The sequence below is a fragment of the Petaurus breviceps genome, unplaced genomic scaffold (genome assembly GCF_028583685.1).
Source record: "Petaurus breviceps papuanus isolate PSGF00001 unplaced genomic scaffold, PetGlider_PUasm1.0 175, whole genome shotgun sequence".
In the NCBI taxonomy this organism is placed as follows: domain Eukaryota; kingdom Metazoa; phylum Chordata; class Mammalia; order Diprotodontia; family Petauridae; genus Petaurus; species Petaurus breviceps.
This window is the reverse complement of record NW_027185764.1, coordinates 31,544,040-31,562,899: the sequence shown is the minus strand read 5'-3', so window position 1 is coordinate 31,562,899 and position 18,860 is coordinate 31,544,040. Positions and strand designations below refer to the sequence as shown.

At 41.4% G+C, this 18,860-nt stretch overlaps 1 protein-coding gene across 1 annotated transcript in view; it reads left to right on the top strand.

Moving 5' to 3' along the window:
• The first annotated feature begins 10,537 nt into the window (after nt 1-10,537).
• The window catches only part of ACOT12 (acyl-CoA thioesterase 12), a 78,848-nt gene continuing 70,525 nt past the window's right edge, over nt 10,538-18,860 (top strand). Inside the window, exons 1-2 of the mRNA XM_069085036.1 lie at nt 10,538-10,757; nt 18,523-18,592. Of these exons, the coding sequence (XP_068941137.1) occupies nt 10,607-10,757; nt 18,523-18,592 (221 nt within the window). The 5' untranslated portion in view covers nt 10,538-10,606. The remainder of the gene's footprint in view (nt 10,758-18,522; nt 18,593-18,860) is intronic.

Here is an 18,860-nt window from a genome sequence, read left to right as displayed (position 1 = left end):
GATGGCAGAGTAGAAGCAGGGCCTCCCTGCTGCTCTGGCTTCTACCTTCCCCAATCCATGTAAAAAGGAGACTCTAAACAAACTTTGGAGCTGCAGAACCCACAAAATGACACAGAGAAGCTAACCTCCCGCTGAGGACAGCCCAGCAGGCTGGCACGAATTGGCAAACACAGCGCTCTGGGAGCCCAGACCAGCCCCACACCTAGGCTTTAGCCCCAGGGCGGGCCTGACCAGTCCCTGTCTGGAGGAACCCCAGATCAGCAGCAGCTGTGGCTGTTTCCAGAATTATCAACACATAGATGTGAAGGACAAAGTGAGAGGTCAGTGCAATCTGGACTTTGGGATCAGTAAGTGGGAGTGCGTGGCTTTTGCCCCCGGGGCAAGAAGCCATTGAGATGCCTGGCAAAGCGAGCCAGTGCCACATGGCACCTTCAGCTCCTGGCCTGCAGAGTGTAGAGGGACCAAGCACCAGGCTGAGGGGTAATCGCTCTTGCTTTAACCTGCTTGGATCTGGATTGCAGTCTAGGGTAGAGGTCCTGGGGTGTATGTCCAGCTTGCCAGAAGGTGTGGAGGCTTCAGAGAGGGCACCCATCTAATACCTCTGAGAAAACCCCAGTGTTTGGGATGAAAGCTCCCCTGTCTGGTGGCAGAGTCCTACTGTGACAAAAAGCCCAGGGGTCAAGTGACTGAGGGGCGACATGACCAGGCAAAGGAAACAAAGCAGACAGAAGATTCCAACACTACACTCCTATTTGGGGGACAAAAAGGAGCAAAGCATGGAACAGGAGGAAGACAGTGAAGTCAGAACTCCTGCACCAAAAGCTTCAAAGGAAAATACGAGCTGGTTACAGGCCATAGAAGACCTTAAGAAGCAGATAAGAGAAGTGGAGGAAAAATTGGGAAGAGAAATGAGAACAATGCAAGAAAATTATGAAATGAGAGTCAACAGCCTGACTGAGGAAAATAACACTTTAAAAAACAGACTGACTCAAATGGCAAAAGAGGCTCAAAAAGGCAATGAGGAGACGAATGCCTTAAAAAGCCGAATTTGCCAGATGGAAAAAGAATCTCAAAAGCTCAATGAGGAGAATCATTGCTTCAGAATTAGACTGGAGCAAATGGAAGCTAATGACTTTATAAGAAATCAAGATGCTGTTAAACAGATCCAAACAAATGAAAGAATAGAAGGCAATGTGAAATATCTCATGGGAAAAACCACTGACCTGGAAAATAGATCCAGGAGAGATAATTTAAAAATTAATGGACTACCTGAAAGCCATGATCAAAGAAAGAACCTAGAAATCATCCTCCAGGAAGTTCTCAGAGAAAACTGCCCTGATGTTTTAGAACAGAGGGCAAATAGAGGTTGAAAAAATCCACTGATCACCTCCTGAAAAAGATCCCCAAAAGAAAACTCCTAGAAATATTATAGCCAGGTTCTGGAATTCCCAGATTAAGGAGAGAATATTAAAAGCAGCCAGGAAGAAACAATTTGAGTATTGTGGAAACACAATCAGGATAACCCAGGATCTGGCAGCTTCTACACTGAGGGATCGAAGGGCTTGGAATATGATATTCTGGAGGTCAAAGAACCTGGGATTAAAACCAAGAGTCACCTACCCAGCAAAACTGAGTATTATGTTTCAGGGGAAAATATGATCACTCAGTGGAATAGAGGACTTTCAAGCATTCTTGCTGAAAAAATCAAAGTTGAACAGAAAATTTGGCATTCAGATACAAGAAGCAAGAGAAGCATGAGAAGGTAAACAGGGAAAAGAAATCATAAGGAACTTATCAAAGTTGAACTATTAACATTCCTACATGGAAAAACAATAATTGTAACTTATTAAACTTTTCTCAGCAGTTAAAGGGAATAGAAATATATATATGTGTGTGTGTGTGTGTATGTATATATACATATATATTATATATATATGTCTATATATGAGGGTATATGGGCATATGAATACATATGTGAATGTGTGTATATATACTTACAGGTATACATAGATAGAGGGCACAGGACCAATTTAATAGGAAGGGATGATACTTAAAAGGTGAAATTAAGAAGTGAGAGAGGAATATAATGAGAGGAGATAGGGAGAGACAGAATGGGGTAAACTATCTCAAACAGAAGAGGCAAGGGAAAATGGTTACAATGGAGGGGAAGAATAGAAAGGCAAAAGGGAATGGATCAACTTTATTCTCATTGAATTTGGCTTGGGGAGGGAATGAAATACACACTAAATAGGATATCTCACCCTCCATGAGAGTAGGGGGGAAGGAGATGAGAGGGGGGATGATGGAATGGAGGGCAGGATGGGGGGGGAGGGAAGTTGGGAGCACCCACTTTTGAAAAGGGAAGGGATCAAAATAGAGAATAGAACAAGTGGGAGGTGGGATAGGAGGGAGGGAAATATAGTCAGTCTTCTGCAATATATGTACTATGTTATTGTTTTGCATTAGCCACACATGTACATCCTATACTGAACTGCTTATCTTCCCAGTAAGGGTGGGTGACAAGTGAGGAAGGGAATGAATCTGGAATTCAAAGTTTTAAAATCAAATATTCAAATATATATACATATATATATATATATATACTATTATTAATACTATTTTACATGTAATTGGGAAATAAGATATACAGTCACTGAGGCATAGAGATCCACTGGAAAAGTCAAAAGGGTTATGGGAGAAAATATGGGAGAGAGCATACTGGAGGAGGGTATATCCTGTGGGACTGCTATTTTGGGGTGGTGGGTAGGGGAAAAAGGAAGAAAACTTGTAACTCAAAATCTGGAGGAAATGAATGATGTAAATCAGAAGTTAATAAAGCATTTGAAAAAAAGAATTATTCTCATCCATACAACACCAGTAGAATATTGGAATTTTAAAAGATAGTGCTTTGTTTTAGGGGAAGGGGAGATCATTAAAGGAGCTCTGCAATTTCTAAAGCAATCCAGTCCCTCCCCCACCTCCTCTTGTTCAATTCTGGGCCCAATTCATTTTCCATTTTCAGTATCTGTATTCCGTATCAGTTTCTGATGGAGCATTCATGAATTCTATAGGTTGTCCAACTAACTGCATATTATAATCTGGATTTTAGACATTAATCATAATTTTGGTATTAAATTAGTGGCTATCATATTGAATTTGGTTTCAGGAGAACACTTGATGAATCTTAATGTTTTGCTACTCTCTACTTAAATGATAAAGTCGGACAGTACTCTGATATTATGGACTTATTTTGTTAAAGCATAGAAGGAAGGAAGGAGGGAAGGCAGAAAGGAAAGCAGGAAGGAAGGCAGGCAGGCAGGAAGGAAGGAAGGAAGGAAGGAACGAAGGCCGGCCAAAGGAAGGAAGGAAAAGAAGGAAGGAAGGAAAAGAAGGAAAGGAGGGAGGAAGGAATAAGGAGAAAGGAGTGAAGAAGAGGAAGGGAGGAGAAAGGAGAGAATTTATTTATAGTTGAGGAAGCTGAGGCAAACAGGTTAAACAACTTGCCTATGATCTTATGGCTAAGAATTTTAACTCTAGTCTTCCTGATTCCCTGCCCAACACTCTATCCACTACATCACCTAACTGCCTAGCAGGAATCTAACAGCTGTGAGAATAGTAATACCTAGGCCCCCAGCTTTTTCCTGTGGGTTCAACTTGGCTCCAGACCCCAAACACTTAGGTCTGAGACTGAGTCAAAGGTTCAGTGTCTTCTAGGGCAAACTTGGGGTCTTTATCCATTCTGTTATTCCCCATCTTTCCCCACTAGTGGACTCCAAATCCAGCTGGGTCTGGCTGATATTCTACAAAGAAAATAAGCCAGGTCAAAGCAAGCTAGACGATTCCATCTCAGAGTTGATTTACCCTGTCCTTGCATACGCATTCTCAGGCTAAGATGGAAGCACATAGATATTGAATGATAAATGGTCAGAGGAGATCAGTAGCTGACTGCACTGCAATCTCTCTGGACAGTATCCTTCCTATCTACTAAATTCTGAAATGATGTATGGTGGTCCTCTGTTATCCCTCTCTGTCTCCAAGCCCCTTAATCTTGAAAATATATTTGACATCATTGAAATGACTGAAAAAAAGTAGTCTTCTCTCTAGATAAATTCCCTTAAAATATCAAAGCTACAGTTCATTTTTACTTGCCTTTGATTATGGAAACCTAATTTTTGGTTTCATCTTGGAGGATGTGTAATCGGGACAAAGAAATTCTAACAAAAGGTAAGAAAAGAAATATTCTGAGTTATTTAAAACCTATCTTCATTATTATTTTAAGCACTTAAGAAACCATAATTGTTTATGTAATTCTAGGAAAAAATATGTGAATGTATACCTTTTTTGAAAATCAGCTTTTTTTTTGAAATATATTCAGAACTTCAAAGGTAAAAGGTTTTTTTTTAACTTAGTAAAAAGTCATTATTAAAACTGTAAAAGTTCTACCAAAGGCATCCATATTTAACATACTGCTTGCTGAGATATATAATGGGCAATAATTCTGCTAAATGGCTGGAGGTTGGCATTAGGTTATATTCCCAAATATTCTCATCTACCATCCTCTCTGCATGTGATTCTTCCTAGAAGGATAAACCTAAGAGGAGAAAAATTTTCCTCAGTGAAAAGGCAAAGAGATTAGTACTGCAGTACGATAAATCTTTTTTTTCTTTTAAAATGGTTTATGATGAGTGTTGGGATAGTATAATAAAACACATTAAGATCATAGATTTAGGGCTGGGAAAGGACCTTAGAGGTCACCGAAGTCAACCCCCTCATTTTATCAAGGAGGAGTCTGACACCCAGAGATCCATAGGTAATGAGTTACAGAGTCAGAAAATGTACCCACAGTCTCTGATTGTAGATCCAACACTTTAAATGAAAAGGAAAGAAAAGGGAAGGAAGGAAGGAAGGAAGGAGGGAAGGAAGGAAGGAAGGAAGGAAGGAAGGAAGGAAGGAAGGAAGGAAGGAAAAAGGAGGGAAGGAAAAAAAGGAGGGAAAAAGAAAGGGAAGAAAGAAAGTGAAAGAAAGAAAAAAGAAGGAAAGAAATAAAGAGAAAGAAAAAAGAAAAGTCTGCACCTGTGATTTCATAGGTGCAGAGAACTCTTACTGAGTAAACTCTTTATCAATGCAGATGAGCAAATATTTTTCAGTTTATAATCTTAGAAAGTTGTTTGGGGAACTGAGGTCAGGTGATTTGCCCATGGTCACACAGCCAATTTGTGTCAAGACTTGAACTCAAGTTTCCCTGACTCCAAGGTCAATTGCCATCATGCTGTTAAGACATCTCTCTTGGGCACTATTTTTTTTTTCTTAACGAGACTAAGTAACCCTATCTTACACATGCTGGAAGTACTGTGATTACTTATGGCCCAGTCCCACTACTGATCAGCACAGGAGCTTTGAGCTGCTCCATATCTGACATGAGCCAGTTTGTACCCTCTTTTAGCAGCCTGGGGCACCCTGGCACAATCTGGGGCAATTTCAGCATCTCAGTTTCCTCATTTGAAAAGAAATTAATTATAATGGTCAGTCTCTTGCAGATTCTCTTATGAAGTGATTAATGATTACCAAGAGTTTGGGAGAATAAGGCCTCTCCAGAAACTCAGTCAAATTTACTTTTTAAATTGAGTTTTTCTTGAGGTCAGGAGCTGTGTCTTTGTATCCCCCATAGATGCTTGCACAGTGTCTGTGCAAAGCTGACACTTGAAAAGTATATTTTTATCAATGAATTAATTTGGGGAAAACACTGAGGGACGTGCCTGTTTCTTCATCTCCAACACAAATGAACTGCTTGGCTTAAAATCTCATTTCAGAATAAAATTATTTTAATTGTGATATACGCTTCTTTTCTACTACTATCTTATTATGGTTGTTTAAAAAGCACCATTAGGCATCAGCATTACAACTGCCAATCTCCTGTGTGAGCTCAAATACCATGTAATAATTGGAAAGAAATCTCTATTGTATTTAGCTAGGACCAAATAACTTACCTGAAATGCACAGGGCCAGTAATGACCCCCTGATCTCATTCAAGAATAGGAGAAATGAAATACTATTTAAACAGAAACCTTGAAGGATAATTAAACACTGATGGGGACGTGTGTATATGTGTGTGTGTGTGTGTGTGTGAGAGACAGACAGACAGAGACAGAGAGAAGAGAGAGAAAGGAGGGAGAGAAAGAAGAGAGGAGAAGAGAGGAGAGGAGAGGAGAGGAGAGGAGAGAGAGACAAGATGAATGGAGAGGACCAGGAATGGAGGACTGACCCCACAGCCTCCAAGGCAACGATGCAAGCATCCCCTGAAGTGGTGTTTCTTGCTGCCTTTGGGCACAGGATAATCCAACCCTGACTTCTCCTTGCTTGACTTTTCCAAGAAAACCTGTGAGCCAGTGTTCCATTTAGATGCAAATTCCTTCTCTCTTTTGGCTTCCTATAACAAGAATGTCAATTGACCAATAGTTTGTCTGTTGACCCAGTGGTTACTGGGAAAGAATCTCATATTTAGAAAATCAAGAGCTAAGTTAAAGTTTATGGATGGTCTGAAAACTATATAATTCTGTAGCACCTTTCCCACCTCTCTGCCACCTTTACCACAGAAGCAGAGGAGGGCTCCCACATGGAACTGGAGCCCTTTGGGATTGTTCTTTGTTTCCTAGGTTGTCATGACTGAAGTGGCCATCGTTCTGCTGATGAGCTTCCTTATACGTAGGGAGGCTAGTCCTCAGAAAGCTGATGCAATTGGTCACCAAGAGTGTCAGAAACCTTGCCAGTGTTGCCAAGCCTACCAAAGGTTGTATTTCATTGGCATGATTTTTAACAGCCCAGTTTCATTTTCAGGTCATGATGAGCTGCAGAGTAAGGACTGTGATGGAGGGAGTTCTTCAAATGAGGTCTTAAAGTACCAAATGGATGGTATTGCCTTTGTTTAAAAAAAGCCCTTTCTGACGTTTTTTAGAGGCCTAGAATTTGAACTGTTACCACTGCCTTCATTTGTATTTGAACGCAAAAACCCCAACCTTTCAGAGAAAATTTATGAACCTCTGAAGAAATATTAGTCATTCCTTTTTTTCATTGGATATCAGTTTTGATTGGTACTAGAATATAATGGTCTTGATGAATCACTATTTGTCACCAGACTGTATTCCGAATCATGTTTGACTGCTTTTCAGAAATCTCAGGCACCCTTAGTGGACAAAAGATACGCTACCATTAAGAATATTCAAAATTATGTAGCTCAGGTTCTGACCAAATGTTCAAAAATATTTTGAGCAGTTAAAGGATTTTTGGAATAGATACATAGCTTATTGATTTGCCTTTTCACCCCAGAATTTTCCTCAGTGCTTGGGGCCTTCCTACATTGGAACATCTTTCCACCAGTCAACCCCCTACTCCACTGGGGAATTCCTTTTGGGGGCCTCAATTTTGAGGACTGGCTTCATTTCCTCTCCCCAGATGTTCTTCTGACTCTCTGGACTTTGCCATCATTGACCTCACCTAGGTGTCTTAATCCATTTCTTCTCCCTTCAGTTCCTTACTATGTGCTGTCTTCTGCCATTTAAATATAAGCTTCTCAAGGACAGGGAACCTTTTCCTTTTTGCTTGTATTTGTATATTATATACAATTACCATACATGATATATATCATGTATGTAATTATATATTATAAGGAATCCCCATTCCTTAGCTCAGTGCCTGGCACATAGTAAGTGCTTGCTAAACACTTTTCCCCTTGTCTAGCCTCTCAGGCTAGTTAATTTAGGGTGACTACTTTGAAGGACAAGATTCACTGGGATACTGAGCTTTGTGTTTGTTTAAAAAAATATTTTTCCCCATTATTTTATGATTAAGTCTCAGCAAGACAGTTCAGAATAGTGGAAAATATACTGGATACAGAATCAGGGGACCTGGGTTCAAATCCTGACTCTACCACTTGCTATTAGTGTCACCCAAGGCATGTCATTCAACCTCTCTGGGATTTAGTTTCTTCATCTGTGAAAAAGAGAGACTTGGGGCAGCTAGGTGGTGCAGTGAATAGAGCACCAGTCCTGGAGTCAGGAGGACCTGAGTTCAAATTCTGCCTCAGACACGTAACAGTTACTAGCTGTGTGACCTTGGGCAAGTCACTTAACTCCAATTGCCCTGCCCTCCTCCCTCCAAAAAGCAAAAGAGAGAGAGAGAGAGAGAGAGAGAGAGAGAGAGAGAGAGAGAGAGAGAGAGAGAGAGAGAGGGAGAGAGAGAGAGAGAGAGAGAGAGAGAGAGACCTGGACTAGTGAGCATCAAAGGAACTGCCCAGTTCCAAATCTGCAAACTTAACTTATTGAGCAAAATGTACTAGGTAATTCTGACTCCCAGAATTAGAGTCCAATAGTCAAAGGGAAACTAGTGGGCATGTAGTCAAACTTATCCCCTGTTAGAATCCCCTCCATAGCATCTCAGACAGAGAGCTTGTAATAGTGCCTTTGGAATACTTCCAGTGAGAGATGAAAACTCACTCCATTGCTGGATAGCTCTAGGAGTTAGAAGGTTCCTCATGGGAGCTTGCCCCCTTTTTCCTATTGTTTGTGTTTAGTTCTGTCCTTTAGAGTCAGTAAGGAAAAGACTGCTCTCTCTCTTCTACATGTTCAGTCATTTTCAGTCATGTCCAGCTCTTCATGACCCCATTTTGGGGTTTTCCTGGCAAAGATACTGGAGTAGTTTGCCATTTGCTCCTCCAGCTCATTTTACAGATGAGGAAACTGAGGCAAACAGGTCAAGTGTCTTGCCCAGGGTCACATGGCTAGGAAGTATCTGAGGCCAGATTTGAACTCAGGATGTTGAGTCTTCCTGACTCCAGGCCTGGCACTCTATCCACTGTTCCACTTAGTTGACCAGTTGTTGTTGCTGAATCCTGTCTGACTCTGTGATCCCATTTGGGGTTTTCTTGGCAAAGATACAGGTGTGGTTCGAATGGTGTATAGAGGGAGTGTTTATATCTCTTGCTGTTTGGCACATTTGTTGGTCAGTCATTTTCCAGTCTGGTCTGACCCTTACTGACTCCATTTAGGTTTTCTTTGGAAGAGATGCTCAAGTGGTTTGCCCTTTCCTTCTCCAGCACATTTTACAGATAAGGAAACTGAGGCAAATGGGGTAAAGTGACTTGCCCAGGGTCACACAGCTAGGAAGTATCTGAAGCTAGATTTAAACTCAGGAAGAGGAGTCCTTTTGACTTCAGGCCCCACATTCTATCCCCTGCACTTAGATGCCTATTTCTGGCACATAGGAATTAAGCAATAGTAAGTAATACTTAATGCTTACTTAATGTTTATGTAATTAATACTTAAGTAATAATTAAGTAATACTTAATTGATTATTCTGGACACTGTGCTTCTAATAATGCAGCTTAAAGTTATATTAGTTTTTGTTTGTTTTACCGATGCCTTTGCTTTTACACAAAAGTAATTTCCCAGCATATCTCTCCCCCAACTTAACCCTCCTTTGCATCAAAGAAAAAAAATTTTTTTTAAAAAGAATCAATCAAGCATTTATTAATCACTTACTATGTACCAGCATATGCAACAGATTGGACCCGTAGTCCACTAACTTTCTTGGAGAAAGATGTAGTCATTATCAGTTCCCCAGGAACAAAACTGGATATTGAAACTAATCAGAATTCTATTGCCTTTTCATGCTGTTTTCATGTACATGTTGTTGTCTTTAATAGCTAATAATACCTATTATCATGTAGCTCTTTTTAAGGTTCACAAAGCACCTTTTTCGTGTCATATGATGATCACAACAACCCTGTGAAGTAGGTGCGATTATAACCCTCGTTTTACCACGAAGAAACTGAAAGGTGGGGTGGTCTGCCCAGGACCCGCAGCTACTAAGGGGAGTTCCTGACTCCCACCCACCTAGGTCTAGTCTACTAGTGGCCCCAATACACACCATTTACTCTGCAGGTTTTTCCCCTGGTCGAGTTCAGAGGTGGGGCACCTGCTCCATTGAGGCCTTCTAGGTCTTTGGGTGTGGCCTTTTGACTGAGTCCAAGTTTTACAGAACAAATCCTTTTATTAGGCAGATGTGTTCTGTGAGGCTTGGATTCAGTCAAAGGGCCGTACTTGAGGACTTGGAAGGTCACATGTGGCCTCGAGGACTCAGGTTCCCCATCCCCTGGTCTAGTTCCTTCCCTCTGTATTAAGTTAATAGAATTAATTCGTTTGCCCCTGGCTCCCCTGGCCAGACCTAGAATTAGCATTTATTTAATTGCTTATGACTGATTTTTCTCTGCAAGGACTTGTCCTCTGAGATCTATAGTGGGGGCAAAATAGGAAAGCCCTAAACGCGGCTCCTCGCGGGAAGTTCAGAGATGCCCCGCTGACACAGGTGCTCCCTTGGCCAGGAAGAGGCGGGTGCTGTAGGACCGGGGGATGGACCATCCCTGCCAGCACTGCACGCGCCAACTGCCCTTTGAAACCCAGGACGCAGTCAGTCTGCGCTGCTCTGGGCATTTAGGCAGATGACCTGAGCCTCGCAGACGACAGCCGGACGGCCCGCGGGAGAGCCGGCTCTGTGCTCCTGGGACAGCCAGCTGTGGGGCAGCCAGCTTTGGGGCAGCCCGCGGGAGCTGAGCATGGAACCCCCGGACCCCCAGAAGCGGCCGCTGGGCGGCGCCGCCGAGGTCCAGATGTGCCAACCCATCTTCCCTTCTCACGCCAACCACCGAGGGGAACTGAGCGCCGGCCAGCTGCTAAAGTGGATAGACATCACCGCCAGCCTGGCAGGTAAGAGGGAGGCTCAGCCGGCCAGGAGGGAGAGTGGGCGCTGCTGCTGGTGGAAATGAAGGAACACGGACACATCTGTTGGAGCCCCCTCAGGGTCTGGCGTCTACCTGGCTATCTCTGGAGGGCGGTACGGAAAGTTAAACTGCCTTTACACACCTTCTCCCACAACCCTCACTATCTGCCTCAAATTCCATTCCTAGTGACCTTTGGCGTGGTCATTCAATCTCCCAAAGACTGAAAAAAAAAGAAGGCAAAACAAGCCTCCCCCTCTCCCCCAGCCCCAGCTGCGACCTCTTGGTGGCCCCAGCTGTGACCTTTTGGTGTCCAGCCCAGCCCTGAATTTGGTTTCAGTCACCAGAAGGGCAGGGCTCTGCCGCCTCTAACCTTCATACACATCCAAATGAAGGGGATGTGCAACAGTTATTTATACAAAATGCTCAGAAAATGCAAATATTCAGAGAAATTTCACATCAAACATTGAACCTGCTTCATTTTGGAGGCAACTAATTACTCTAGATTGTTAACAGAGTCAAAAGGGGTACCCTTAAATAATACTGTTTATAAGTATTTATTCCAGAAAATTATATTGGAAGCAGTTAGGTATTTATTTTGTGGTAAGTAAAAGCCTACGTATTATATGTTATATAATATATATACACATATGTGTGTATATTTTAGGTTTGAGGCTTACCTGAGCAGGAGCACTCTGCCCCATTTTGAGGACTCCATTCTACCTCTCCCATCATCTCTTAATATTTCCTGGTGGCATTCTGTTTCAGTCAGATTTCCTCACTGCCTTCCACAGAGTTGCTCAGGAATGCCTTGGGCAGAGCACACAAATGCTTTTTCCAGGCAATGTGCTTGCTGACTTTATTGTTAATTGGGTAAATCACTTCTCCTCCCTAGGCTTTACTTTCCTCATCTGTATGATGAGGGGGGGTGGGCTGAATCACCCCTAAAGCCCCTTCTGGTTCTAACATTCTATGATTTTTAGCAACTCTCAGGGCATAGGGTCCAGGGGAAAACTAGCAATGTAGACAAATTGGCTTTCCCATCCTCTAGCTTCTTTTTAAAATACTTGGTGGGCCTCCTGTACCCCAAACCCCTCACCTCCAGTCGCAAGGGCAAATGTATGAGTGCAGGTATCTTAGGACAACACTTGAGAATTGAAAAGGAATCCAGACCTTTCATTTTACAAATGAGGAGACTGAAGGCTAGAGAGGTCAAGTAATTTTCCCAAGTTCACACATCTAGTGACAAAGTGAGAAGAGAATCTGATACACAATCCAATATTTTTGCCAAACCATGGCAGATGTGAGCCATGAGTTCTAGTTTTCTAATGTCATATGGGGTTTGATGTGTGTGCACATTCTACAGATGAATAAGCTAAGTCTCAGGGAAGTAAGTGATACATCCAGGATTATATAGAAACAGATACAGAATTCAATGTCACATCACATGTAGAGAGGCAGCAGGACAAGTCACATGACCCAGAGTCAGGCAACCTTGAGTTGAGCCCTGGTTCTGTCACTGTCAGCTATGTCCTATCTATGAGGCAGCTAAGTGTAGAGTGCCAGGCTAGAATCAGGAAGACTTGAGTTCAAATCCAGCCTCATGTATTTACTACCTGTCTGGCCCTGGACAAGTCATTTAACCTCTCTTTGCCTCAGTTTCCTCATCTGTAAAATTGGGATGATAATCTTTATATTACCAGCTTCATGGGCTGCCTGTAAGGGGAGTGTGTTTGAAGCCAAAGAGCCAAAGACAAGGTTCAAAAATTACCACCCTGTATTTGACAACTGCACCCCCAGTGTTACTATGGCTACTCCTGGGATCTTCACCACAACACATGTTATTGTTATTTAGGTCTCTAAAGCAAGGAGGCAAGTTCCTTGAGTTACCAGAAAGTTGGCCTGGTTAGTTTCGGATCCCATTTCTAAGTGACCTATCAACAAGGCACTTGTCTGCCTTTATGCTAAAATCTAGACTTATTTTTCAGCTCATGTTATTTCCTTGGATCACCATAGTGAAGTCATTGAAAAGCAAAGTGAGGGAAGGGTTTTGCCACCAATACAACTACCCGCCAAAAGCACTTATCTTTTGTTTGGATTTCCCACACTGGGAGACTCAGGATCTAAAAGAGTCCAAGTCTTAGGCAGCAATTCCATGCATTAATAATAGTTATAACAACAATGGAGGAGATTTTCATGGTGTAGTGAAAAAAACACTGACTCAAAGTGAGAGGACCTGGATTCAAATCCTGCTTCTATTGCTTGCTCCATGGGTAACCTTGGGCATATCACTTAACCTTGATCTCAGTTTCCATATATGTAAAATGAGTGGGTTGGATGTGATAACCTTGGAAGGCCCTTCCAGCTCTAGATCTATGACCAAAAGAGAGTTCCATAATGGCACGCCTTCAGGAGAACAAGGATAATACTCATGTTGTAGCCTATTTGTGAGATAACATCTCTTTTCTAGAGAATTGTTCAGTTGTTTTCAGTCCTGTCTGACTCTTTGTGACCACATTTGAGACTTACTTGGCAAAGATACTAGAATGGTTTGCTATTTTCTTCTCCAGCTCATTTTACAGATGAGGAAACTGAGGCCAACAGGGTTAAGTGATTTGCCCAGGACACATGTAAATGTCCTAGGCTACATTTAAATTCTGGTTTTCCTGACTCCAGGCTTGGCACTCTATCCGTTGAGTCACCCAGTTGTCATTTGGAGTTTTACAAAGTCCTTGTACAAACCAGGAGATTAATAAATGTTGACTTGATTTGAACTATTATTTAGTACTTAACTCTGTTACATAAGGTATTGTAGGTAGTACGTGTAATTTTTTGTGTGCCCATTCCACAGATGAATACGTTAAGTCTCAGGGAGGTAAAGTGATACATCCAGGATTATTTAGTAACAGATCCAGAATTCAAATTCAGGTCTTCTGACTCAAGGTTATTCTCTTTCCATGGTACCACATTATCTCTTTGTTTGTCATTATGTGCACAGGGGGACATCATTTTACCCAATAAAATAGCCAAACATGAGGAAAGGAGGGATGCCCTATGACAGCTGGACCAAATGATGGCAGAAGAAGAGCTGTTCTGTCAGCCAAACACTCCAGAGCACAATGATAACTGATGTTCATAATGAGGGTCCCAAGGCACTGCAAGATCCCAAACTGTCTTCTGAATCATTAAAGGATGATTAATATGTTCAGCTTAGCTTTAGTGTTAACTGCCTCACTTCTGTCAGAGGCATCAGCATTCTTCCAGCCTCCCAGGTTGTAAACCTTGGAGCTGTCTTTGACTTCTTTCATCCTCTGTGTCTCCTCCGCACCTTCATCCCTTCCTGTCTAGCCTCACAGTCAACACTCTAAACCAGGCCTTTAGCACTTATGGTACAGTGGGAAAAAGGCACCAGATTTAGAATTAGCAATCTGCCACTGGGTGACTTTGGCCATGTCACTTAATAGCTTTGTGTTTCTGTATCTGTAAAATGAAGGAGTTGGACTAAGATAATATCCCAGGTATTTTTTTTTAATTTCTAAATCATATGATTGTATCACCTCACAACTGGTAACAGCAACAGCTTTCTATTTTATAGTATCTTACTTTTTCCAATTACATGTACAGACAATTTTTAACATTCATTTTTTATATAAAATGTTGAGTTCAAAATTTTCTCCTCCTTTCCTCCTCCCTCCCGAGATGGTAAGCAATTTGACATAGGGTATATATATGCAATCATATAAAACATATTTCCATATTAGTAGTGTTATAAAAGAAGAAACAGAACAAAAGGAAAGAAACACAAAAAAAGAAAGAAAGAAAATGAAAGGAGTATGCTTCAATCTGTGTTCAGACTCCATCAGTTCTTTCTTTGGATATGGATATTTCTTTGGATATTTTCTATCATGAGTCCTTTGGAATTGTCTTGGGTGGTATTTCTGGGAAGAGCTAGGTCATTCAGAGCTGATCATTGTACAATGTTTCTGTTACTATGCCTAATGTTCTCCTGGTTCTACTCACCTCACTTTGCATCAGTTTATGTAAGTCTTTCCAGGTATTTCTGGAATCCATTTGCTCATCCTTGTACTCATTACAATCACATACTGCAACTTGTTCAGCCGTTCCCCAATTGATGAATGTCCCCCACCATTTCCAATTCTTTGCCAGCACAAAACGTGCTGCTATAAATTTTTATACGTGTGGGTCCTTTTCCTTTTTTTTTTTTAACAGCACCAGCCTTCTAACTATTCTCCTTGTCCCAGATCTTTCCTCTCTCCAATCCTTCTTGATTGTTTGAGAATTAATATTCCTTAAATACTGTTTTCATCATGTCATTCCTCAAGAATCTATGATGGTTCTGTCTTACCTAGTACTCTGCCAGACTTCCAAAGCCTTTAATAAGTCCTGTTCCATCCTACCTCTCCCATCATTTTTTTTCTTTTTTAAAATTATATTATTTATTTTTAGTTTTCAACAGTCACTTCCATAAGTTTTAAATTTTCTCCCTCTTCCTCCCCAAGATGGCTTGTACTCTGATATGGATTCCACACATACATTCCTGTCAAACATATTTTCACATTAGTCTCCCATCATTTCTTAATATTCCCAGGTGGTATTCTATTTCAGCCATGTTTCCTCACTATTTCCCAAGTCATCAAGCACCTAGTATGTTCCAGGCACTGTGCTAAACCCTGGGGATACAAATGAAAGTTTGTTTTCAAGGTCCCCATTTTCAAGGAACACACATTCTAATGGGAGACAAAACACACAAAAAACCACTATTTACAATCGAGATAAAAGATACATTGGGAATGATCTCAGAGGGAAAGCTTTAAGATTAAGGAAAATTGGGAAAGGCTTCTTGCAGAAGGTGGGATTACAACCCTTAGCTGAGACTTGAAGGAAGCCTGGAGACAGAAATGAGGACAGAGAGAGTTCTATGTATGAGGGACAAAGTGAAAAATCTCAGTTGGGAAACAGAGTGCCCTGTTTGAGAAACAGCAAATAACCCAATGCCATGGGATCACAGAATATGCGGATAATAAGGTGTAAGAAAATTGGAAAGATAGGAAGGGCCCAGGTTATGAAGGTATTGAAAGGCTAAATAGGATTTTATATTTGGTACTGGAGGTAATAGGGAGCCATTGCAGTTTGAGTGTCAAGGGGTTACAGGATCACAGCTATGCTTTAGGATGATCAGTTTGACAGCTGAGTGAAGGATAGCTTGAAGTGGGGCTTGACTTGAGGCAGGGAGACCAGCCAGCAGGCTATTGCAATTGTATAGGCATGAAATGTTGTGAAGGTAGAAACCACTAGCTGCCAAGTCTTGGCAATAGATTGAATATGAGGGGTGAGAGACACTAGAGTTACTGATGACACCCTGGTCACAAGCCTGAGTGACTAGTAGTGATCTCAGCAGTAATGGGGAAAGTAGGAAAAGGGCAGGTATCTAGGGACTTCGGTGATGTTGGAACTGCTGAGTTTAACATGTATATGAAACATCTGCTTCAAGATATCCAAGAAAAGATAGTTGGAGATGTGAGCCAGGTGTTCTAGAGAGAGCTTAGGGATTGATAGATTCATCTGAGAGTCATCTGCACAGAAATGATCATTGAATCCCTGGGGACTGATGAGGATACTAAATGAAATAATACTGGGTCCAGTAATTCACCATGGTTCATGTAGTGGTAGAGTTGGTCTTTGCAAGTTCTTCCTTAGCCGTGTTGATTTTTCCTACCCTATCTGGCTGTTGGCCTGTCTGTAGCCCCAGCCTGCACTGTATGCAGAGATAAGCAGGTAGGTCAGTAACTTGGAATACCTCTGTTTCCAGCAGCAGTATGCCAGGAATATTTCCTCTCTCATTTTCACTGGAATTGACCCCACTGATAAATATAAAGGTGGAAAGAAAGGAACCCTTTCTAAAAGAATACAAATGCAATATAATTCTTTGTTTCTATCTCAGCTAATTGGGTGATATGGGAGAAAGCCAGAATTCAGATGAAAAGTTGTTTTTGAACTAAAAAGTGAATCCGTTCAGTCTGTTTGCAATTTTATGTTCTACTCCCTTAAACAAACTTTGCTTTTATATATGTAACTGAGGCAGAGAATCCTTACCAAAGGGGCACTTGATCTTTTGCTTTAAAGCCCCTAGGAGATATAAAAGGACAACCCTGAAAATACAACAGCATTGAACAAATGCAGCACAGAAACCAGGATAGTCACAGGCCCTCCTCTTTTCTGTTTCCCTTGGAACCTTATTAATGTAAAAGATAGTTGGATGGCACTGAAGTCCTACCCTGAGGCTTCATCCTGGTATGGTTGTAACTATGGGTTCTCAAAGGCCACACCGATGATGTTCGAGGTGCAGCCAGTCCTGCTAAGCTAGAAAGTTTTATGTGTTAGTCAATGTACTTGTCATCCAAGGACCAAGCATGTTAAGTGCTTCTGGTACCAGCTGACTGGCCACCACATAATGCATCAGTCTGGTCACTGACATGCATTAAACCATCCACTAAAGCATGGAGGGAGCTCTCACAGGGGTGAAATCACAAGTCCTTACAGGAATGTAGAAGAATATTAGTTTGGTCAAGCTACCATATCAGCAAGGTCTCACTAACTACTCACTGTGTACCCAGTACCAAGTTCTCCAGAGCTGAAAAGACCCTCTCTGAATTGGGTTTTAAGGGTCAGTGTTGCAAAGTGGATAAAATCCTGGCTTGGGACTTCAATAGTTTACATCTCACCTTTAACATATACTAGCTGTGTGACCATGAACCTCAGTTTCCCCATCTGTGAATAAGGACAATAACACCTGTAGTGTACAAGGTCATTGTGATCAAAAGAAATGGTGTATATGAAGCATTTTTATATGCGTCTATATATCTTGTATATACACAATTATTTTCATGTTGTCTCTACTATGAGAACGAGTTCTCTGAGGGCAGACTCTTTTTGATTCCTTTGTATCTCTGGCACTTAACATCATGCCCGGCACTCAGTAGGTTCTTAATAAATGCTTGATGACTGTCTTGTGTTGTTACATGATCAGGGTCTTTTAAGTTACTGGGTGCTGAGAGTGGCAAAATGGGAGAAATGCTGTCAGCTGTCAATGATGGGGGAGAGGGGAGAAAGGGCTAGAGAAAGCAAGGAAATGTGGTTTCCTTGAAATTAAAAAAGGCAGTTGATAGGAAATAGACCTTTTATTTCATCAATACAAGGAACTCTTAGATAAAGAGGCTTCCTTTACCAATGTAGGTTCACAGCTTTTCAGAAATCCATGCTCAGAGGTGTCTAGAGTCCTTAGAGGTTGAATGCCTTACTCAGGGTCACATAAGCCACCATGTGTAAGAGGCAGGATTTGAACCCAGGCCTTCCTGGATCTGAAGCCAATTCTTTACCCACTATACCACACTGCTTTGATGGAATATATGTTAGTTGATAGAATTTATAAATTTGGCACTGACAATAAAAATTTCCATTTAAACAGGTTGATGAGCTGTATACTTGTGTTAATGCAGAAACCAACACTTGTATAAATTTAGAACCCTCCAACACAATAGTAAAGATACCGTGCAGTCTAAACATAACTCATAGATCAAGAGAACAGCTGCCGGCAGTCCAGAAATGTGCCCAAAGAGGTGTCAGGACTGATGAGGAGCAACCAGCTAGCATGAATTCATTTCAGTTTTTATTTGTTTTCTCATGCTGAAATACATCGGATATAACAATCCTTTCTTTTGTCTGTTGATTTGAAGCTGAAAAACATGCTGGAGTCTCCTGTGTAACAGCATCAATGGATGACATACAGTTTGAAGAGACAGTCAGGTAAGGCATATAATTCTGCTCACCCTCTTGCCTGGTTCTCAGTGATTTATTCCAGAAGTGGCTCCCAGGTAAGTGCCTCGTAGTCATCACTTGAAGGCAGTAGACAAGTCATCAGCATAGTAAGTTACACTGGACTTCATTTAAATGGTTTTAAAAACTCAATACCCAGTGAAACTTAGTTCTTATTTGCAATATAAAGCCAAGTTCCTAATTACATTTCTTTGATGAAAAATATCTCCAAGCATTCATGAATACATTTTGGTGGTAT